Source organism: Pelodiscus sinensis, chromosome 12 (genome assembly GCF_052426305.1).
Source record: "Pelodiscus sinensis isolate ZL-2025 chromosome 12, ASM5242630v1, whole genome shotgun sequence".
Taxonomy (NCBI): Eukaryota; Metazoa; Chordata; order Testudines; family Trionychidae; genus Pelodiscus; species Pelodiscus sinensis.
Window position 1 is genome coordinate 4,876,671 of NC_143063.1, and position 18,693 is coordinate 4,895,363.

General features: G+C 52.3%; 1 protein-coding gene across 1 annotated transcript in view; it reads left to right on the forward strand.

Moving 5' to 3' along the window:
• Positions 1-1,363: 1,363 nt before the first annotated feature.
• The window catches only part of LOC149523694 (uncharacterized), a 113,575-nt gene continuing 96,245 nt past the window's right edge, over positions 1,364-18,693 (forward strand). The window contains exon 1 of the mRNA XM_089781614.1: positions 1,364-1,377. Coding sequence (XP_089637740.1) covers positions 1,364-1,377 — 14 coding nt within the window. The remainder of the gene's footprint in view (positions 1,378-18,693) is intronic.

The window sequence follows — 18,693 nt, forward strand, 5'->3', positions numbered from 1 at the left end:
GGGCACCGGGCAGCCTGGGGGCTGGTGTGGGAGGGTAGAAATCTGGGGCTGGGCAGCCACCAGTGTGGGGAGGAGACGGCAGGGCAGGGGAGGGGCAGTAGCCTGGTGGGCTTGGGGGGGCGGAGCCTTGGGAAGAAGGGGCGGGGCTGAGGTTTGCCTTCCCTCGTCAGCCGTTCGCCCGCTGCCCATGCCTCCCACTGCTCTCTGCCAGTCGGGTAGAGGCCCTGGAGAGAGGGGACGTGCCCAGGCACAGAAGTGCTGTGGTCAGGTGCCCCGGCCACAAGAGACTCCTCTGACCCCCAAGAAACCCCACAGAGCCCTCTGCCAACTGGGGCGGGTTTCACCCCTCCCCCATCTCAGAAGGCCACGTGGGGAATTCTTGGAGGGGTCTTGGACCCTCTTGTGGTTTTATCCCCGTGGATCTGCCTCGGGAATGGATTTCACCGATTGGTGACGGGTGCGGGACAGGGACCCATCTGGAAGTGGGTCAGGGGACCCCTCTGAGGACTCCTCTCCCGCCCTCCACCAGTAACTGTGGCCCCTGCCCGTAGGACCAGCGAGGGAGGGGACTGCACCATATGGGGGAAGTGCCACGGTCTGGGGCCCTGCCCGCAAGAGGGTCCTGTGACCCCTCCAAGGAGTCTCTCCACCGTCCCCTCCCTACCAGTGAGGGTCACCCCTTCCCCCCCGCCTCAGGCCAGCTCAGAAGGGAAACGTGCACCAGTCAGAGCAGCCAGTGCCCGACAGCCTAGGCCAGAAGCCTCCATCTCTGGAGCTGAGCAGCCGGCTGGCACCATCGCCCTGGACGCCCCAGCGCAACAGTGCGAGGAAGAGCCCGTCTCGCTCCCTGGACGTCTTTCCAGAACTCAGCGCCTGGCCCTTCGGGCTGCCCCTCTGACTGGTGCACGTTTCCCTTCCGAGCTGGCGTGGGGGAGGGGGTGACCCTCACTGGTAGGGAGGGGACGGTGGAGAGACTCCTTGGAGGGGTCACAGGACCCTCTTGCAGGCAGGGCCCCAGACCGTGGCACTTCCCCCATGTGGTGCAGTCCCCTCCCTCGCTGGTCCTACGGGCAGGGGCCCCAGTGACTGGTGGAGGGCTGGAGAGGAGTCCTCAGAGGGGTCCTGTGACCCACTTCCCAATGGGACACTCTGCCCCCCGTCAGAGGGACAACTCCCAGCCTGGCTGCGTTACACCAGTCACTGGGGACAGACCCGCAGTCACGGCGCGCTCCGCTTAGACAGGGCTGACTCCCACGCACGACGCCGCAAAGGGGTTAGGGTAGGAGCCAGTTAGGATCCGGCCCATCGGTCAAACCCACTCTCGGGGCGGCGCTACGGGGCCACGTTCCCTCTCAGGTGCAGAATGGCCTTTGTTAGGTGAGGCAGGGGGCACAGGGCAGGGGCAGCGGTACTTGTTCTGGCTGGGGGCAGCCTCGGGGGCGCGGCCGGGGATGGAGGATATGCGGCGCGGGGGAATTATCTGAACTCCTGGACTAATAAATGTATCTCTGCTGTAGACCCTGCGTTGCTGTGAATTCCTCTGTCGCGACAAAGATTGTGTTTGATGTTTGTTTGTCTTGTGGGGTTTGTCTTATTGCTGCCTTGTGCTGTGTTGTGTTAAACACAAATCCCGCGTTAGGCAGAAACGGATTAATAGGCATTGCTGACTGTATCTGCAGAAGCTATTGTCTCTGCAGGGCAGAGGCCCAGCAATGCCAGGCACAGCAGCTCCTGCGCGACGTGGGGACGCTTCTGCCCTAGTGAGGGGGGGGCAGCTCTCTGCCTGGGGACCCGCCCGGCCTGTCTCCTCAGGAACCTCTCAGCAGCTGTATCCTGCAACAAGCCGTGAGCAGCCGTGAGCGTGGGCAACGCAGCCTCTGGCCATAGGACAGGCAGCTCCCTCCTGCAGCCCCTGGCCAGCTCCCTCCCGGCCTGAGCCACACAAGAACCCAGGCGTCCTGGGCCAGACAGCTGACAATGTGTGTGTGGGGGGTGACATCTCCCAGCTCATAATCCCCCAGCACTTCACAGACATTCCTGAAGCCTCCCACCCTGGGCCGTGGGGACTGGAGAGCACCCAGCTCCCCCCAGGAACACCCAGTTCCCTTGCACTCTCCAGACCTCAGCTGGCCGCTGCCAGTCCCTCTCTCTAGCCCGTTTCTGGGCAGACTGCAGTCCCTCCTGGCCACTCCTCCCTGGCAAAGGGTGCGGACCTGCTACCTCTGCAACCCTGCCTTCAGGCCTTACGGCCTGGGGCTTCCCCGGCCCAAGCCCTCCCAGCCTGCCATGTCTGCTGTCGTATCTCGGTGTTTTGTACCTCGGTACCTTCGGTGGTCTGGACTGTCAGTGTCAGCGTCGTCTGGTCAGGGTCGTCCTGGCGCGCTCCTGACAGGACCTCTATTCCGTCGGTGATAATAAACTCTCGGCTGCGTGCGTAACACTCGGTACTCCCTTTATCTAGCGTGTTAGACCCCGTGCACTTGGGTCAACACAAGAGATCTCTGAGAGGCCCCGGAAACGACAGATGCAGGCAAGGTTTGAAATCAGTCGAGCAGGTTGAAGCTCTACCAGTTGGTAACAGAGATCAGTACAATGTGACACCACTGGGCACTATGGCCCGCGTTGACACGGTACCAACACCGGGCAGGCCTATTGCCATATATCAGATATTAACAGCACTTAGTCAAAGTTAAGTTATTGCGCACTCTGTAAGTTTAGGCAATGACACCTGCCGTTCAGGCGCCTAGTGCGCCCCCCCCGAGGTCGGCCGGAGAGCACCCTCTGCGGTGTCCTTTTATAGACAGGTACAAACAACTTACATCATTTCTTTACGTACCAGGTTACCACCCTCTGTTGCCTAGTTACCACCCCTCACTGTATGGAAGGGGGGCTCACTTACTATCCTTCATGCTGTCAATTTTGACCCGGTCCTGAACCTAGGTCGGTCTGTGCATTAATTTTTAGGGAGTTTTCGCACCAAGACATTTCTTATTCAGATGTTCCATTACTCCCCTTTGGCTCTCAGTCTGTACCCAGTGCCTCCCTGTGTCCTTCCATGCTCGACCTAACTTACACAATCCCACAGTTATCAATAGGGCTTCTTTCTTGGCTCCTGTGTTACTGAACCAAAGTCTTGCTCACTAGATTGCAGGTGCTGTTTCCATGTTGCTGTTTCCATGTTGCAGGCCTTAGGCCTGCTGACTCCATATCACTGACCCTCAGCTTAATACATCTGCCTCTCACAGCCCTGCCCACCACGGCTGCCTCTGGCAGATCCACAGACAGACCTTCCAGGACACAGGAATCAAATCCTCACCTTACAAGAAGTGATTTTTGTTACAAAACAGGAGAGAAACGTGATAAAGAGTACTTGTTTCCTTGATGTTACAGAGCAAGGGTACGTCTACACTACAGCGCTAGTTCGAACTAACTTAGTTCGAATTAGTTAATTCGAACTAAGCTAATTCGAACTAACGCGTCTAGAACTAAAAACTAGTTCGAATTAGCGTTTTGCTAATTCGAACTAGCAAGTCCACATTGAGTGGACTCTGAACATGGCTTAAGGATGGCCGGAAGCAGTGCCAGCAGGGCATCAGAGAAGTACTTAGAGCGTGGAGATGCTGTCTCAGGCTAGCCGAGGGCTGCGCTTAAAGGGTCCCGACCCCCACCCCGGACACACAGTTCTAAGGGGTGCCCCGCTTGAAAACCAGTCCTGGCTTGGAGTGCCCGGAGTGCCCACACTGGGCACATCACACCACTCGGCCATCAGCCTGGCTGCACTTGCCGCAGGCTGCCATCTGGGGAGAGGGGGCAGTTGGGGGGCTGCGGGAGAGCTTCCACCCCCAGAAGCCCGCAGAGCCAGCCCAGTCCTCCCCATCGGGAGCTCGTACCCCATTCCTCCCTCACCTCCTTCCACTTACTCTTCCCTAGCCCCTTTTCTTGATGTACAAAATAAAGGACAATCGTATTCAAAAATGGAATCTGTCTTTATTGAACAAAACTGGGGGAGACTGGGAAAAGGAGGTGGGAGAGGGGACGGCAACTAACATGATCAGGGGTTGGGAACAGGTCCCAGATGAAGAGAGGCTACAGAGACTGGGACTGTTCAGCTTAGAAAAGAGGAGACGGAGGGGGGACAGAATAGAGGTCTCTAAAAGCAGGGGTTGAGTGGAGAGGGTGCATTCAGAAAAGTTCTTCCTGAGTTCCCATAATAGAAGGACTAGAGGACACCAAAGGAAAGGAATGGGTATCAGGCTTGAAACTAGTAAGAGAAAGTTGTTCTTCTTGACCAAGCAAATAGTTAACCTGTGGAACTCCTTGCTGCAGGAGGCTGTGAAGGCTAGAACTGGGACAGAGTTTAAAGGGAAGTGAGATCAAGTCATGGAGGTTGGGTCCATGGAGTAGTCTTAGCCAGGGGGTAGGAGTGGTGTCCCTGCCCAAAGTTTGTGGAAGGCTGGAGAGGGATGGCACGAGAAAAATGGCTTGGTCACTGTCTTCGGTCCATCCCCTCCAGAGTCCCTAGGGTTGGCCGCTGTCGGCAGACAGGCTACTGGGCTAGATGGACCTTTGGTCTAACCCAGGACGGCCATTGTAAGCTCAGGGCTCAGGGTCGGGGGTCTAAGAGGACCCCCTAGATTTTCATGCACACCTGCTCCTGGGTGGCCAGGCTGGCAGCTCTCCTGCCCTAGATGGCCACTTTCCTGTGCCTAGTGCGGAGATCGTGGACAAGGTCCACGATGTCTGCACTAGCCCAGGAAGGTGCCCGCCTCTTGCGGTCCAGGGCAAGCTCCCGGGAGCCGCCAGCCTGGTCCCGGGAAGAGGAGGTGGGCTGGGGGACATCGGGTGGGTGGCTCTGTGCCGAGCCAGGTGCAGGGTCTGCTGGCTGGGTGCTGGCAGGCTTGCACCTGGCACGGGCACCGTAGCCAGCCCGTGCCCCTTTAAGGGGGCCGGGGCCGGGAGGGGGGCATAGAGTTTCCCTGGTGTTGACCAGAGTGGCCACCAGGGAAACCTGGGGAGAGCTAGCCTCCCACTAGTTTGAATTAAGGGGCTACACACCCCTTAATTCGAACTAGTAAGTTCGAACTAGGCTTAATCCTCGTAAAATGAGGTTTACCTAGTTCAAACTAAGCGCTCCGCTAGTTCGATTCAAATTCGAACTAGCGGAGCGCTAGTGTAGCGGCTATGAATGTTAGTTCGAACTAACGTCCGTTAGTTCGAACTAACATTGTAGTATAGACATACCCCGACTGAGGAAACCGAATTCAAACAGAAAAAACCCTCTGGAACAATGCTCATTTTTTCGGGAAGAATGGCTCTTGCGCATGGGGGGGGGGGTTTCACATCTACACAGCTCCTTTTTGTGTAAAAGCCTCTCGTGCAAAAACTGTTGCTATTTAATTATGCAAATGAAGAGTGGCGATAGTCTACTCTGCGCTTCATTTGCACAAGTTTTTGCGGAACAAGGTTGCGGTATGGACGTAGCCAAAGAGAGCAGGAAGGGAACCTAAATCCAATTCACATTTCAACCCTCTGTCTTGATTGGTTCTCCTGGCCCCCTGGCTGACACCTTTGCTAGGTACCTGAATTAACCCTTTAATCAGCGGGTGCTGGTCAGCACTCCTCCTGTTCATGACACCTTCCCATGGGCCCGCCTCCATGTCGTAGAGCTCAGCAGTTTGGCATTGGCCCCTTTCCTCTGGTGCAGCCAGGTGAGGGGAGAGTGGTCGGTTACACTGTCAGAGCCGCCCAAATAGCTATCTAAGGGCCCACACCCGGGCCAGGCAGTGCTTCTCTACGGCCGCACAGTGCAGCTCCCGGGGCAGCATCGTCCTGACGAAGTTCACAGCGGGGCGCCTCTCCCCGTACAGTCAGTTTGCAACAGCACCACCCCGCCCGGTGTCTGAGGCGTCAGTGAACAGCAGGAAGGGTTCGCTGACGTCCGCATCCACCTGCACCGGGCCAGGGATGAGTAGCCCCGGTCAGCACAGAGAGCCCTTCCGCACTGCTCGGTCCAGACCACGTGCTTGGGCCCTTCCTACATGGCTCTGTCCGGGGAGCTGCCAGGCTCTACAGCGCGACTGTCACGCGGCCGGGGAGAAGGCCCCGTTCAGGGTGGGGAGGTTAAATATCCGATATTTGAATAGTCGATTAACCTCGTGAATTCTTACCAGTTACTCGACTATTCTACAGTCCCGGGGGTGGGGAGCAGCAGCCAGTGCGCTCTGCCCCCCCCCCCCACCCGAGGAGCCCCCTGCCACTCTGCGCTGATGCCTCTGAATCACGGGGTACCAGGTGGGAACTGGTTTTCAAGGAGAGCCATTTTACAAACCGGCATCTTCCAGGACCACACTGTTGGCCTGCGCTGCTGGCCCTGATCTAGAGGCAGCCGTGCAGGGTGGCAGCAGCTCCTGTCCGGGAGAGCGGTCTGAGCTCCTGGACCCCACATAAGCCAGAACTCAGCCAGGCTCTCTGCCCGCCCACCTCCAAAGGTGTTTGTTCTGCTGCTGCTGCTTCATTTTCTGCTCCTTCTGCTGCTGCCGCTACCTCTTCTGTTGCAGCTTCTTCTCCTGTCTCGATTTTTTTCTACTTCTTCTACAGTTTCTTCGTCTGCTGCTTTAAACTGCTGCTGCTTTTTCTTCTGCTGTTTCTGCTGCTTCTGCTACTGCTGCTCCTATTTGTTTTTCTGTTTCTCCTTCTGCTTCAATCTGCTGATTCTTTTGCTGCTCCTGCCTCCTTTCTTCTGCTGCTTCTTCTACTGCCGTGGTCTCCAATCTTTTGAATCAGAAGATCACTTTTTCAGTTTAAGTGCAATGTAAGATCTACCTCAAACCCAAATGCTCTTGCCCCGCTTCCTTCCTGCTCCTTCTTTGAGGCCCTGGCCCTGTTCTACCCCCTTCTTCAAGGCCCCCCCCCTGCTCACTCCATGCCCTTTCCTTGCCCATCCTCTCTTTCATCAGCGTTAGGTGGGAGAAGCGATGAAGCTGCTGAGGGGTCCCCTAACAATACTAACCCCTTTGTTCGACTCCTGTGACAGCCAGTGACTGTCTAGGAAGGAGTACGGCAGAAAGGGATCTAGGGGTTATAGTGGACAATATGCTGAATATGAGTCAGCAGTGTGATGCTGTTGCAAGAAAAGCAAACATGATTCTGGGATTTATTGTGAGCAAGATACGAGAAGTCATTCTTCCGCTCTACTCTGCGCTGGTTAGCCCCCGGTTGGAGTATTGTGTCCCGTTCTGGGCATCACATTTCAAGAAATATGTGGAGAAATTGGAGAGGGTCTTGAGAAGAGCAACAAGAATAATTAAAGGTCTAGAGAACATGAGCTATGAGGGAAGGCTGAAAGAATTGGGTTTGTTTAGTTTAGAAAAGAGAAGATTGGGGGGGACAGGATAGCCGTTTTCAGGTATCTAAAAGGGTGTTATAAGGAGGAGAGAGAAAACTTGTTCATCTTTGCCTCTGAGGATAGGACAAGAAGCAATGGGCTTAAACTGCAGCAAGGCAGCTTTTAGTTGGACATTAGGAATAAGTTCCTAGCTATCAAAATGGTTAAAAACTGGAATAAATTGCCCAGGGAGATTGTGGAATCACCATCTCTGGGAATATTTAAGAGTAGGTTAGATAAATGTCTATCAGGGATGGTTTAGACAGTATTTGGTCCTGCCACGAGGGCAGGGGACTGGACTCAATGACCTCTCGAGGTCCCTCCCAGTCCTAGTATTCTATGATTCTATCATCGGGTGGCGCGTTTTTATTCATCAAAAGGCCAATTAAGGTGAATCGAACATATGACCAATTTATGAAGGGTAAATTTACAAAATAGGGGATTCAGCGGATATTAAAAAATGGTTAACAACAACCAATAAACAGTACAGTAATCAATTCCCAAAAATCACAAGGAAAAGGAAAATTTCGGCTGAGTCCAATTGGCATGGTCAGTGTAATAACCAAAGTTTATAGCAGCCTTCTTGAAAGTTCCCAGACTGTCGCTCTGGAGCTCAAATCTCGCAGCTCACCGAGAGCTTTGAGAGGAGGCCTGAGAAGAGCCCTCCGAGTCCTCTTCCCTGCCCATGGTAAGTAGTTCTCAGGGTGGCTGGCGATGGTCTTCAGTGGAGTCTCCCGTAAGGCTGCAGTTGTCTTGATCCGGAGTCTGATGTCCTGTGAGGAAAACCCCGCGCACCCTGCCTCTGGGACGGACATCCCCAAACTGTCCAGCTATCGGCCTTTTATCCCGTCTCAGGCGGGAAATCCCTGCGAGGGAAACCCCTCAGAGTCTGCCCCTGCTAGGGAGACCCTGTGTGTGAACTTCTGAGGTAAAGCCAGGTCAGACTGGACAGTGTGTGTTTGTGAGAATGACAGAGACACACACACTGAGAGTGACAGAGATTTGTGCATTGCCGAGCTCCCTCCATGCCCTGCTCTCTGTGTGGAGATAGGGCATAAGAGTAGAGGGAGGGAGGAACACCCTGACATCAGAGCCCCCCCTTCTCCTTCCCACACCCTGCACAGCAAGCAGGAGGATGTCAAGGGGGCAGCTTCAATGCGAAGGCAGGAGCAGCATGAAAATGGGGAGAGGAGCAACTGAAGCGTTAGCCCTTGAGAGCTTCCTGGACAAACCAGCCAGGATCATCGGCCAGAGGCTCTGAGATCTGTCATTAGACCCCGATCCACTGCTCGGTGACCACTGCTCGACTATTTCTGCTGCTGCTGCTTCTTCTGTTGCTGCTCCTTCTCCTGCCCCTGCTTGTTTTCATGTTTCTTCTTCTGTTTGTGCTGCTGCTTCTTTGGCTACTTTTTCTTCTGTTGTTTCTTTTGCTGATTCTTCTTCTGCTTTTGCTCCTTCTTCCTCTGTGGCTGCTACTTACTCTGCTGTTGCCTCTTCTGCTGCTGCTTTTCTTCTTCTTCTGGGCTGTGTCTACACTGCACCCCTTTTCCGGAAAGGGATGCAGATGAGACAAGTCGGAATTGCAAATGCAGCGGGGATTTAAATTTTCCCCGCTCCATTTTCATGAACATGGCTGCCGGTTTTTTCCGGCTCGGGGCTCTGCCGGAAAAAAGCGCCAGTCTAGACAGGGATCTTTTGGGAAAAAAAGCCTTTTCCGAAAGGTCCCTTATTCCTCTTAAAATCAGGACACAGCCCTGCTGCTGCTGCTAATTCCTCTTTCTTCGGCTGCTGCTTCTTCAGCTTCTCCTATTCCTGCCTCTTCTTCTGCTGTTCCTGCTGCTCTTATCTTCTTCTGCTGCTGCTGCCTCTTTTCTTCTCTGTTTCTTCTACTGCTTCTGCAGCTGCTGCTGCTTCTCTGGCTGCTGCTGCTCCTTCTTTTTCTGTGGATACTTCTGCTGTTGCTGCTATTGTGCTACTTCTTCTTCTCCATCTGGTGTTTGTTTCCTGTTGCTACTCTTTCTGCTGCTGCTACTTCTTTTTCTGTTCTTTCTTCTGCTGCTCCTTCTGCTGCTGCTGTTGCTTCTTCTGCAGTGCTGCTGTTTCTGCTGCTTCATCTGCTTCTATGGTTCCTTCTGTGGCTGCTCCTATTTGTTTTTCTGCTTCTCCTTCTTCTGTTTGTGCTTCTGCTTCTTCTGTGGCTGCTGCTGTTTTCTTTCTTTCTTCTGCTGCTGCTGTTTCTACTTCTCTCAGGGGATGTCTACATTTGCCCCCTAGTTCGGAGTAGGGAGGCAAATGAAGCATACCGAAGTTGCTAATGAAGTGTGGGATTTAAATATCCCGTGCTTGATTAGCATATTTGCAGCCGGTTGCCATTTTAAAATGCCAGTCGCCCGATTTAACTCACCGTGTGTAGACACAGTAGTCCGATTTAAAACCCTTCCCTCGATTTAACTGTTACTCCTCATTGCACGAGGAGTAACAGTTAAATCTCGCGCTTCATTAGCAACTTGGGTATGCTTCATTTGCCTCCCTCGTCCGAACTAGGGGACAAGTGTAGACATACCCCCACTCAATAAGGAGCAGCCAGAGATCATGACGCAGGGATGATCCCCAAAGCCTTATTCTGCCCCTCTAGTGGAGCTGGCGGGAAGTGGGGGGAGGGGTGACCCACAGAAATTAGGAGCCTGCTGGAAGTCTCCAGAGAGCTGTCGCCTCTGCACCTGGGAAGGGAAGGGGGAGGGGCTGGCTCCTCAGGGGCTGGGCCTGGGCATCTTCTCTCAGGAAGCAGGGGAAGCCTTGTGCCCGGCAGGGAGCTGGCTCCATCACTGTAGCCGGCTGGGCCCTTACCCCGCTCTGCCCTGTCAGGAGGAGGGGAAGGGAACTCGGGGGCTGAGGTGGTAACAGAGCATCTCCCTCCCTCCCATTTAACACTCCATTGGCATCCACAGCAAAGTGTGGGACACTTCCGGCCCACGCAGCCTCCTCAGCACCTGCCCTGCTATCGACAGGCACATTTGCCTTCCCTCTGCCTCCTCTGCCTGTTCCAGTGCGAGAGGAAACCCCAACATCCTCTGGGAGGAGGGTCCCAACTACGGGATGGTTTCCCTCTGCTCCCATTGAATGCTCTGTTCCCTTGAGACTTTCATCCTCCTTAAGAGCACTGGGGCTCTCAGACTGGAGGTGGGACAGTACTACTGTGTCCCGGAAAGTCTCATCAACATAGCTCTCTGCCTCCCTTAGCTCCTCCAGTTCAGACACCCTGGCCTCCAAAGCACGAACTCGGTCTCTGAGGGTCAGGAGCTCCTTCCAACGGGTGCACACATAAGCCACTGTGAAAGTAGAAAGAATTATACTGTAAGAAAAAGATGAATTGTGCTGTAATAATTGAATAAGTTGAAGGAATTCTGTTTGTCTTTTTAAGAGGAAGAAGAAAAGTATGTTAATGTTGATTGTAGGTATGCAGATCAAGGTGCTAGCCAATTTGGGCCTGAGTTTAACAGGAAAAGAAACATTAGGTGTTAGACAGGAAACAATTCCAGATAATCAGGGAGATATAGCCAGGAGATTGCTGTGTGCTTAATATTGAAATGAAGAGTACTTGAGTAGCCTCACACTAATTATGTGAAGTTTTGCCCCCCTTTTAATCCTGTTAATTTTGGCTCTCTTTTGACTGTATAAATCAAGAGGTTTGAACCTTGTATGGCACTCACATTTTCTCCATGCATTTTAGCAAAGCTTTGCTGAAATAAACAGAGCAGTCTGCCAAATCTGTGAGTCCTGTCTGACTTTGACAATTTGGAGGTCCCACTGAGATGGCAACCGTCTTCGCTGAGGCTGTGTGATCCCTGACTGTCTGGCAGGATGACCGTGGTAGCCGGCACCTGGGCATTTGGCCTGAGTGGTCCTCTGCCAGAATGGAAAGGTGCACAGCCACAGCGAAATCTACGCCATCGAACCTGTTGGTTCCTGCTCTGTTCTGGTAGGGATCCCGGGATCTAACATCAGGACTCTGGTCAGGTAATTATTTTGTCCGGACTGAGGACTGTCTTGTCTCTGTGTCTATCCGTCTTCCCTGTGGTGTGAGTGAGTCTGGGAGCCATCCCTGTCCAGGGACTGGCCGACCAAGGGGCTCCTGTCCCCGCGGTCTGTGTGACTGGAATCTGCACAATCGCAGCCGCACCGCACCTTGGATAAAATCCTTGGAGTGAACGCAAGGGCGATTGAGGCAGTAGCCTGTGGGCTTCTTTTGTGTGTTGCACTGGGCACCGCTCTGACGAACCCGAATTTCCTCCTTGTGTAATTGGTGTATGAAGTCCTCCTGTATGGGTAACTAGACGTCTAAGCAGGGATAGTTCCCTAAAGGGACCCTGGCTCAGTTTATATATTTTAGAAAGGGTCCGGACTCCTGTAAATTTCTGGAAAAATGATCTAGATTGACTCTGGGGGGATCCCAAAACTCAGTGGCCACTGTTAGGATCTTGGAACAAAGACCAAGTGGACGTCTTAAAAGACAAACTTGGCCTTCCCAAAAACTAAATTGGCTAGAGGAGAGGTAGATTGCTTCATGCAGTGGTGGGACGAGGCAAATCTTAAATGAACTGAATCGAAGCTCGCCTCCCTTAAAAATTCTAATTATAAGAAAAAGCTTTATTGGAAACCTCCTCTCCCAGCACCAGATCGAGCGCTTCCCTTTACCCCGTCCTCCAAGAAGACTCAGACCGGTCCCACTTGAAGCTATAAACCCTGGACCCACACGGAGCTCCACTCGATTTTAAAAGGTTTTCCAAAGCCCCAGGAAAACCCTACCAAATTTGCAGAGGAATTTTGCTAGTGTGCAATGCCTATGAACCCTCTGAAGCAGACCTGCTGCAACTGTGTAAGCTACTTATAACCCTGTAAACAGCAACAAAGAAAAAAAACCCGGGCAACTATCACACAGACTGACTGATGGTTTTTGTTTGTTTGTTTGGTTTTTTTGGGGTTTTTGGGGGTACAGCAACCAGGTAAAAATGGACAGGGCACCCTGGCGCATGCGTTTGTTAATAGCCTCTTATCTGCTATTAGCAGTATGTTAAAGCAAATAAGTGTTGGATGGGAGGCCAAGACCATGGACAAATTGCAAGCAGTGGCAGAGCATTGCCACTGCACTCTAAAAGGAAAGAGAAGCAGTCCTCACAAAAGTTGATAGCTCTGCAAATACAGCATTATTCAGGGCAGGGCAGACAGTACTGGGAATGGGGAGGGTACCAAGAATGGGGATAAGGTCAGAGAAGGGGTTGTGGCACCCAGTTTTTGGGATTTAGAGGTTTCAGCTCCAGTCATATCCACCCTGTGGGAACAAGGCATTATTGTCCCCTGTTCCAGCCCCTGTAACACCCCTATCCTCCTCCCAGTTCGAAAAGCTGATGGTAAATCATGGCGGTTTGTTCAGGATCTTCAAGCTATTAACTGCATTGTTGTACCCACCTTTCCTGTAATCCCTAACCCAGCAACCAATCTGGCTTCTATCCTGCCAGATGCAACTCATTTTACTGTTGTTGATTTGTGTTCTGCTTTCTTTTCTGTCCCGGTTCACCCTAAGTTCCAGTATCTTTTTGCCTTTTCTTACAAGGAGCAGCAGTATGCTTCCCAAGGGGTACACAGAAAGCCCGTCTTACTTTTCCCAAGCATTAGCCAAAGACCTTGTTAACCTGGTCTTCCCCTCTGGGTCCACATTGGTCCAATGTGTAAATGATCTACTCCTCTGTTCCCCTTCATTATCTGCCTCAGAAACTGACTCTTTAGTGCTTCTCACTGCCCCCCCTCCCCCCCACCTTAGGGTTACCTAACTGCTGTAAGCCTTTTACCCTTTTCTGCCACGAGCAATCTGGTTGTGCACTTGGGGTTTTTACTCAGGAGCATGGTGGCAAAAAAATCGTCCAGTAGCTTATTTCTTTGCCACCTTGGATCCTGTTGCCCAAGGTCTACCCCCGTCTGCGGGCTGTGGCTGCCGCGGCACGCCTAATTGAAATGTCTGAGTCCCTTGTCTTCCGCTCTCCTGTTTCTCTCATGGTCCCTCACTCTATAGAAACTCTCCTGCTACAAGGTAATACAGCTCACCTTTCCTCCGCCCGCCTCACTTTTACTGCTTTCGGCTTCGCATATCACCATAAAGCGCTGTTCTCAACTGAACCCTGCCACTCTCCTTCCTCTGTCTAATGACGGTGAACCCCACGACTGCCTTGCAACTGTCTCTGCTGTCACCGTCCCGCGCCCCGACCTTTCTGATGTCCCTGTCTCTAACTCCGACCTTGTGTTATTCACTGACGGTTCCTGCTTTAGAGATAGCCAAGGTCGTCTCCTTGCAGGATACACTGTGGTATCACTCTCTGAAACCCTAGAAGCTGTGCCTTTACCTTCTGTGACTTCAGCACAAGTTGCTGAACTAGTTGCCCTAACCCGCGCTTGCTTTCTGGCTGAGGGACGCTCCGCCACCATTTATACTGATTCTCGATATGCTTTTGGGGTTGTACATGACTTTGGCACCCTCTGGCAAGCTCGGGGTTTCCTTACCTCTGCTGGTACCCCTATCAAGAATGGCCCCTACATTTCTGCTCTCCTGTATGCAGTTTTACTCCCATCTGCATTAGCTATTGTTAAGTGCCCTGGTCACTCCACAGCAGATACTGATGTTGCTAAGGGTAATGCTGCCATAGAACCTTCCCCAGGTGCGTTTCTCGGTTCCCTTTCTGTTTCTGTACCACCGCAGTCCCTTTCTAAAGTCACCCTGCTCCAAGACTCTGCCTCAGAAACAGGAAAAGACTCCTGGGTCGCCCAGGGTTGCTCTCTACACCCTGATTCCCTTTGGCGCCCCCTTATTGGTGCCTTTGTGGCCCCCTTTTCGCTCTACACAGCTTTGGCCGCCCTGCTACATGGCGTTTCGCATGTCGGAAAGGAGGGTATGATCTCTGCTGTAACTAAGGCAGGATGGTGGGCCCCCCATTTCAGCTCTTTTGCAGCTCGCCACTGTGCCACCTGTACCACTTGCCAAAGCTACAATGTTGGCAAACCTGTAAAGGTAGCTCAAGGGTTCCGAGGCCTGCCCCAAGCACCTTTCTTGCATTGGCAGCTTGATTTTGTACAAATGCCTAAGTGTCAACGCTATGAATTCATTCTGGTTATGGTATGCTTATTTTCGGGCTGGATTGAAGCCTTTCCTTGTCGCAAAGCTGATTCACTGTCTGTTGCCAAATGTTTGTTAAATCATATTATGCCTGCCAAAGGAATTCCTGCCACTTTGTCCAGTGACCGGGGTACACATTTTACTGGACAACTTGTTCAGCACCTGGATCGTGTATTACATGTCACGCACCTGCTGCACTGTCCCTACCACCCACAGAGCGCAGGTGCAGTTGAAAGACGAAATGGCATGCTAAAAAATAAGCTTGCAAAAATTTGTGACTCTACAGGGTTAAGCTGGCCAGCGGCCTTACCATTGGCCCTTATGGAAATTCGATCCACCCCATCCCAGAGACATAAATTAAGTCCTTTTGAAATTGTTATGGGGCGCCCTATGCGAACAATGGCTACCATTACTCCAGTCTCAGACTTGAACTTGACTCACAGTATACTCCTTCAGTACTGCAAGGGACTAATGCAAGCTGTAAGTCACTTCCATTCACAGGTTCGAGCCGCCTGGCCAACCGAACCCACCTCTGACGCCTGCCACACCCTCGAGACAGGTGATTGGGTCTACATACGACACCACCAACGAAAACACGCCTTGGAACCCCGGTGGAAGGGCCCGCATCAGGTGCTGCTCACTACCCAGACGGCTGTTAAGCTATCCGGCATAGCAGCATGGATACATGCTTCTCAGTGTAAGAAGGCACCACCCCCAGCAGACCAGTCATCACCTCAGGACCACGCAGAGTCAATTTTGACTCCAGAAGAAGACGTAGAGGAACAGCCTGCAATACCTTACAACCTACGTTCACGTAAGGGTTGCCTGAAGCAGACGACAACCAAAAGCAAGGCCCAAGAAGAAGCAGCAGTGAGCCTAGCGCCTGCTGCCTGGCGGACATAAAACCGTGACTGCGGTTCCCTCAGCTGAGGTTGTCAGAACCAAAAAGGGTCTTGCCTCCAACATGTGCCTCTGGTGGGGCCTGTTCCTCGGCCACTGGTGTCTTAAAATCTGGGGAATCCACAATGACAATGACAATTCTTTTATCCACCAGCAAGTATGGATCGCTCAGACCCTTAATATCTCTAATTGCTGGGTCTGCAGCCACATTCCATCCCACTCACAAGCTGGTTCCTGTCTTGGCAATTCCACTTAATTCCCCAGGCCTCACCCGTTTAACAAGACATGGAACAGTAATAACACTTGGGAAGCAGTGGGAATAAATGTGGGAATAAATGTATCTAAACGGATAAGTGTGGAGGAGGAAAAAGGTCACTGGTGTTTGGTGTGTAATGGGACGGGGCTGAATCTGGGGAGGAGCAGTTGTCTCCAGCATATTGTAACATCAGTACAATCTTTAATGCCATGCAAATAACACCACTCCCCGTAAGGAGAATCACCGTGTGCCCTTCGGGGGATATTACTCCTCCTTTGTAGACATCTATATGGCAAAGGGGTGCAACCGACCCTTCCCGGCTTTGATAGGGCATCATTGGGTCTGTGGGACAAAGGCCTATACCACATTACCAGTTAACTGGTCAGGTATCTGTTATCCCGACCAACTCTTCCCACAATTCCGAGTGTTAGAGTCCTTCCCACGAGAACGCCTCTGTAATTTTAGGCGAAAAAGAAGGGACTTGTCAGATGCCCAATGGTATGTGAATCACATAAGCCCTTTAACTTGGGAAGAGGCTATTGGTGGTTCCTTTATCCCACTTGGGGGAGTAATACATCATGCAAAAAGGCTTCTGAGGTTACAAGCAGTAGTTGAAATCATGGCAAATGAAACTGGAGAAAGTTTAAGGGCCCTGGCCAAAGAAACGGGAGCGATCAGACAAGTGGTCCTCCAAAACCGTCAGGCATTGGATATAGTGCTGGCAGCAAAAGGAGGGACCTGTGCTCTCATTGGCAAAGAATGTTGTGTATATATACCAGACAACACCAATGATATAATAGATCGCGCTAGCTACTTAGAAAAGATTACATACCTTTCCAACAAAGAGCCAAGTTCCCTGTGAAAATGGCTAAGTAACTTGTCCAATTTCTCTGGCATAGGAAACTGGTTGTTTCAGTAAGCCCTGACTATCCTATTTGGGATCTTAATAATTTTTGTATGTTTTCAGTTAATCTCCTGTTGTATCCAAAACTGTGCAAGACATGTCACAGACATGTCCCCTCACCAGAGTGCTAATCTGATGATTTTAAATATCACTGATGAACAGACAGACAAAGAACGGTTAATGCAAGGAACCCAGTAATTGTTGGTCATAGGCGAAGCTTGACCAAAAGGAGGGATTGTGAAAGTAGAAAGAATTATACTGTAAGAAAAAGATGAATTGTGCTGTAATAACTGAATAAGTTGAAGGAATTCTGTTTGTCTTTTTAAGAGAAAGAAGAAAAGTATGTTAATGTTGATTGTAGGTATGCAGATCAAGGTGCTAGCCAATTTGGGCCTGAGTTTAACAGGAAAAGGAACATTAAGTGTTAGACAGGAAACAATTCCAGATAATCAGGGAGATATAGCCAGGAGATTGCTGTGTGCTTAATATTGAAATGAAGATACTTAACCACACTAATAATGTGAAGTTTTGCCACACCCTTTGATCTTGTTAACTTGGCCTTTTGACTGTATAAAATCAAGGGGTTTGAACCTTGTATGGTACTCACATTTTCTCCATGCATTTTAGCAAAGCTTTGCTGAAATAAACAGAGCAGTCTGCCAAATCTGTGAGTCCTGTCTGACTGACACATGGCACCCCAATCCCTTCACCCAGGTCCCCTGCACCCACCTTGACTCAGTGACCCACTGCCAGTCTGCATCTAGCCCTGAGGGGCAAACTACAGTCTGGAATGGCCACTCAGCGCTGGCAAAGCAGTGTGGACCTGCTGCCCCTGCCTAGCATGGCTGCCTCACTACCTCACAAGTAGCCTAAGGCCTTGCTTCAGGCTCTGCAGCCTGGGGCCTTGCTTGGCCACCGCTTCCCCAGATCTGCCCTACCTCCAGGAAGCCACCTGCTTCCCTGGCAGCCAGGCCCCTACTACTCTCTCTCCACACCCCCACTCAGTTCTCCCTCTGCCTCCTGGAGTCCTCCTTTATATGGTCACCAGCTGGGCCCTGGTTAGCTAGAACTGCCTCAGCTGGGGCTTTGCTCACAGCCCTTGCTCAAGGCTGGGGTTTTGCCCTTAAAGGGCAAGTGCAGGGCAAATGCCCCGTCACAAGCCCACAGCAAAAAAATATTATCCACCCCGTATTAATGCCACATTATCCACCCCTTATTAAAGAATCATGTTTGCTTTTTTTGCAGCAGTGTCACATAGTTGACTCATGTTTAACTTGTGGTTCACTATGACCCCTAGATCCCTTTCAGCAGTACTCCTTCCTAGATCCCTTTCAGCAGCATTGCCTCTCCAACAAATTCCTGCAGTCTAGAAGTAGCTTCAGTGCCCGCTGGACACCCACCGCCCTGTGCCAGGCATCACACACTCTGGGGGCCAAAGACACGTCCGAAGAGTGGGCAGCATTTGGGAGCCAGCAGGAAGAGGGAAATGAGGACACACTTGTCATGCAGTTTGCTCTCTGATCCAGTTGTTAGCTGTGCTGCAGACAGGAACGTAACCTCAGCCACAGCCCTGGCACTGGGGGCCCCACGCTGACCTCACGTGTTGTTGAGCTGTGGGGTGCCGACCAGCGCTATGCTGGAGAGCCCCTTCGCATCACACTGCACCCAGCACCCGTCCTGGTCCCGGTGGCTCTGTCCGGCTGTGGAGCGGTGGAGCTTAGATCAGGCTCAGCATCCTTGTGCTGGCCATGCCCGGCTCCATGTGGCCTGTTGGCAGCTGCCTTCCAGAGTAACATCCTGTTCCTGCTTTAGCTGGCGGAGCTGCAGCTGGGCTTTGCCTGGGCTAGGGCCTGACAGGTGCAAACCAAGCTCCAGAGGCGACTCGGGAGGCTCTGTCCCTCCCAGCAGGGGAAAGTTTCAGGTTGGGCTTCGCTGGCTCCGCCCCGGAGCCTGAATGGAACCTTCTGGCCAGACAGAGCCTGGGGGCCGGGCGGCGCCCGAGAGCGACAGCCGCTCTCTGGGGGGGCGTGCGCTGGGCGGTGCGCTTGGAACCCGGCGCTGGCTGGCGCTGGGGAGAGACAGCGGGT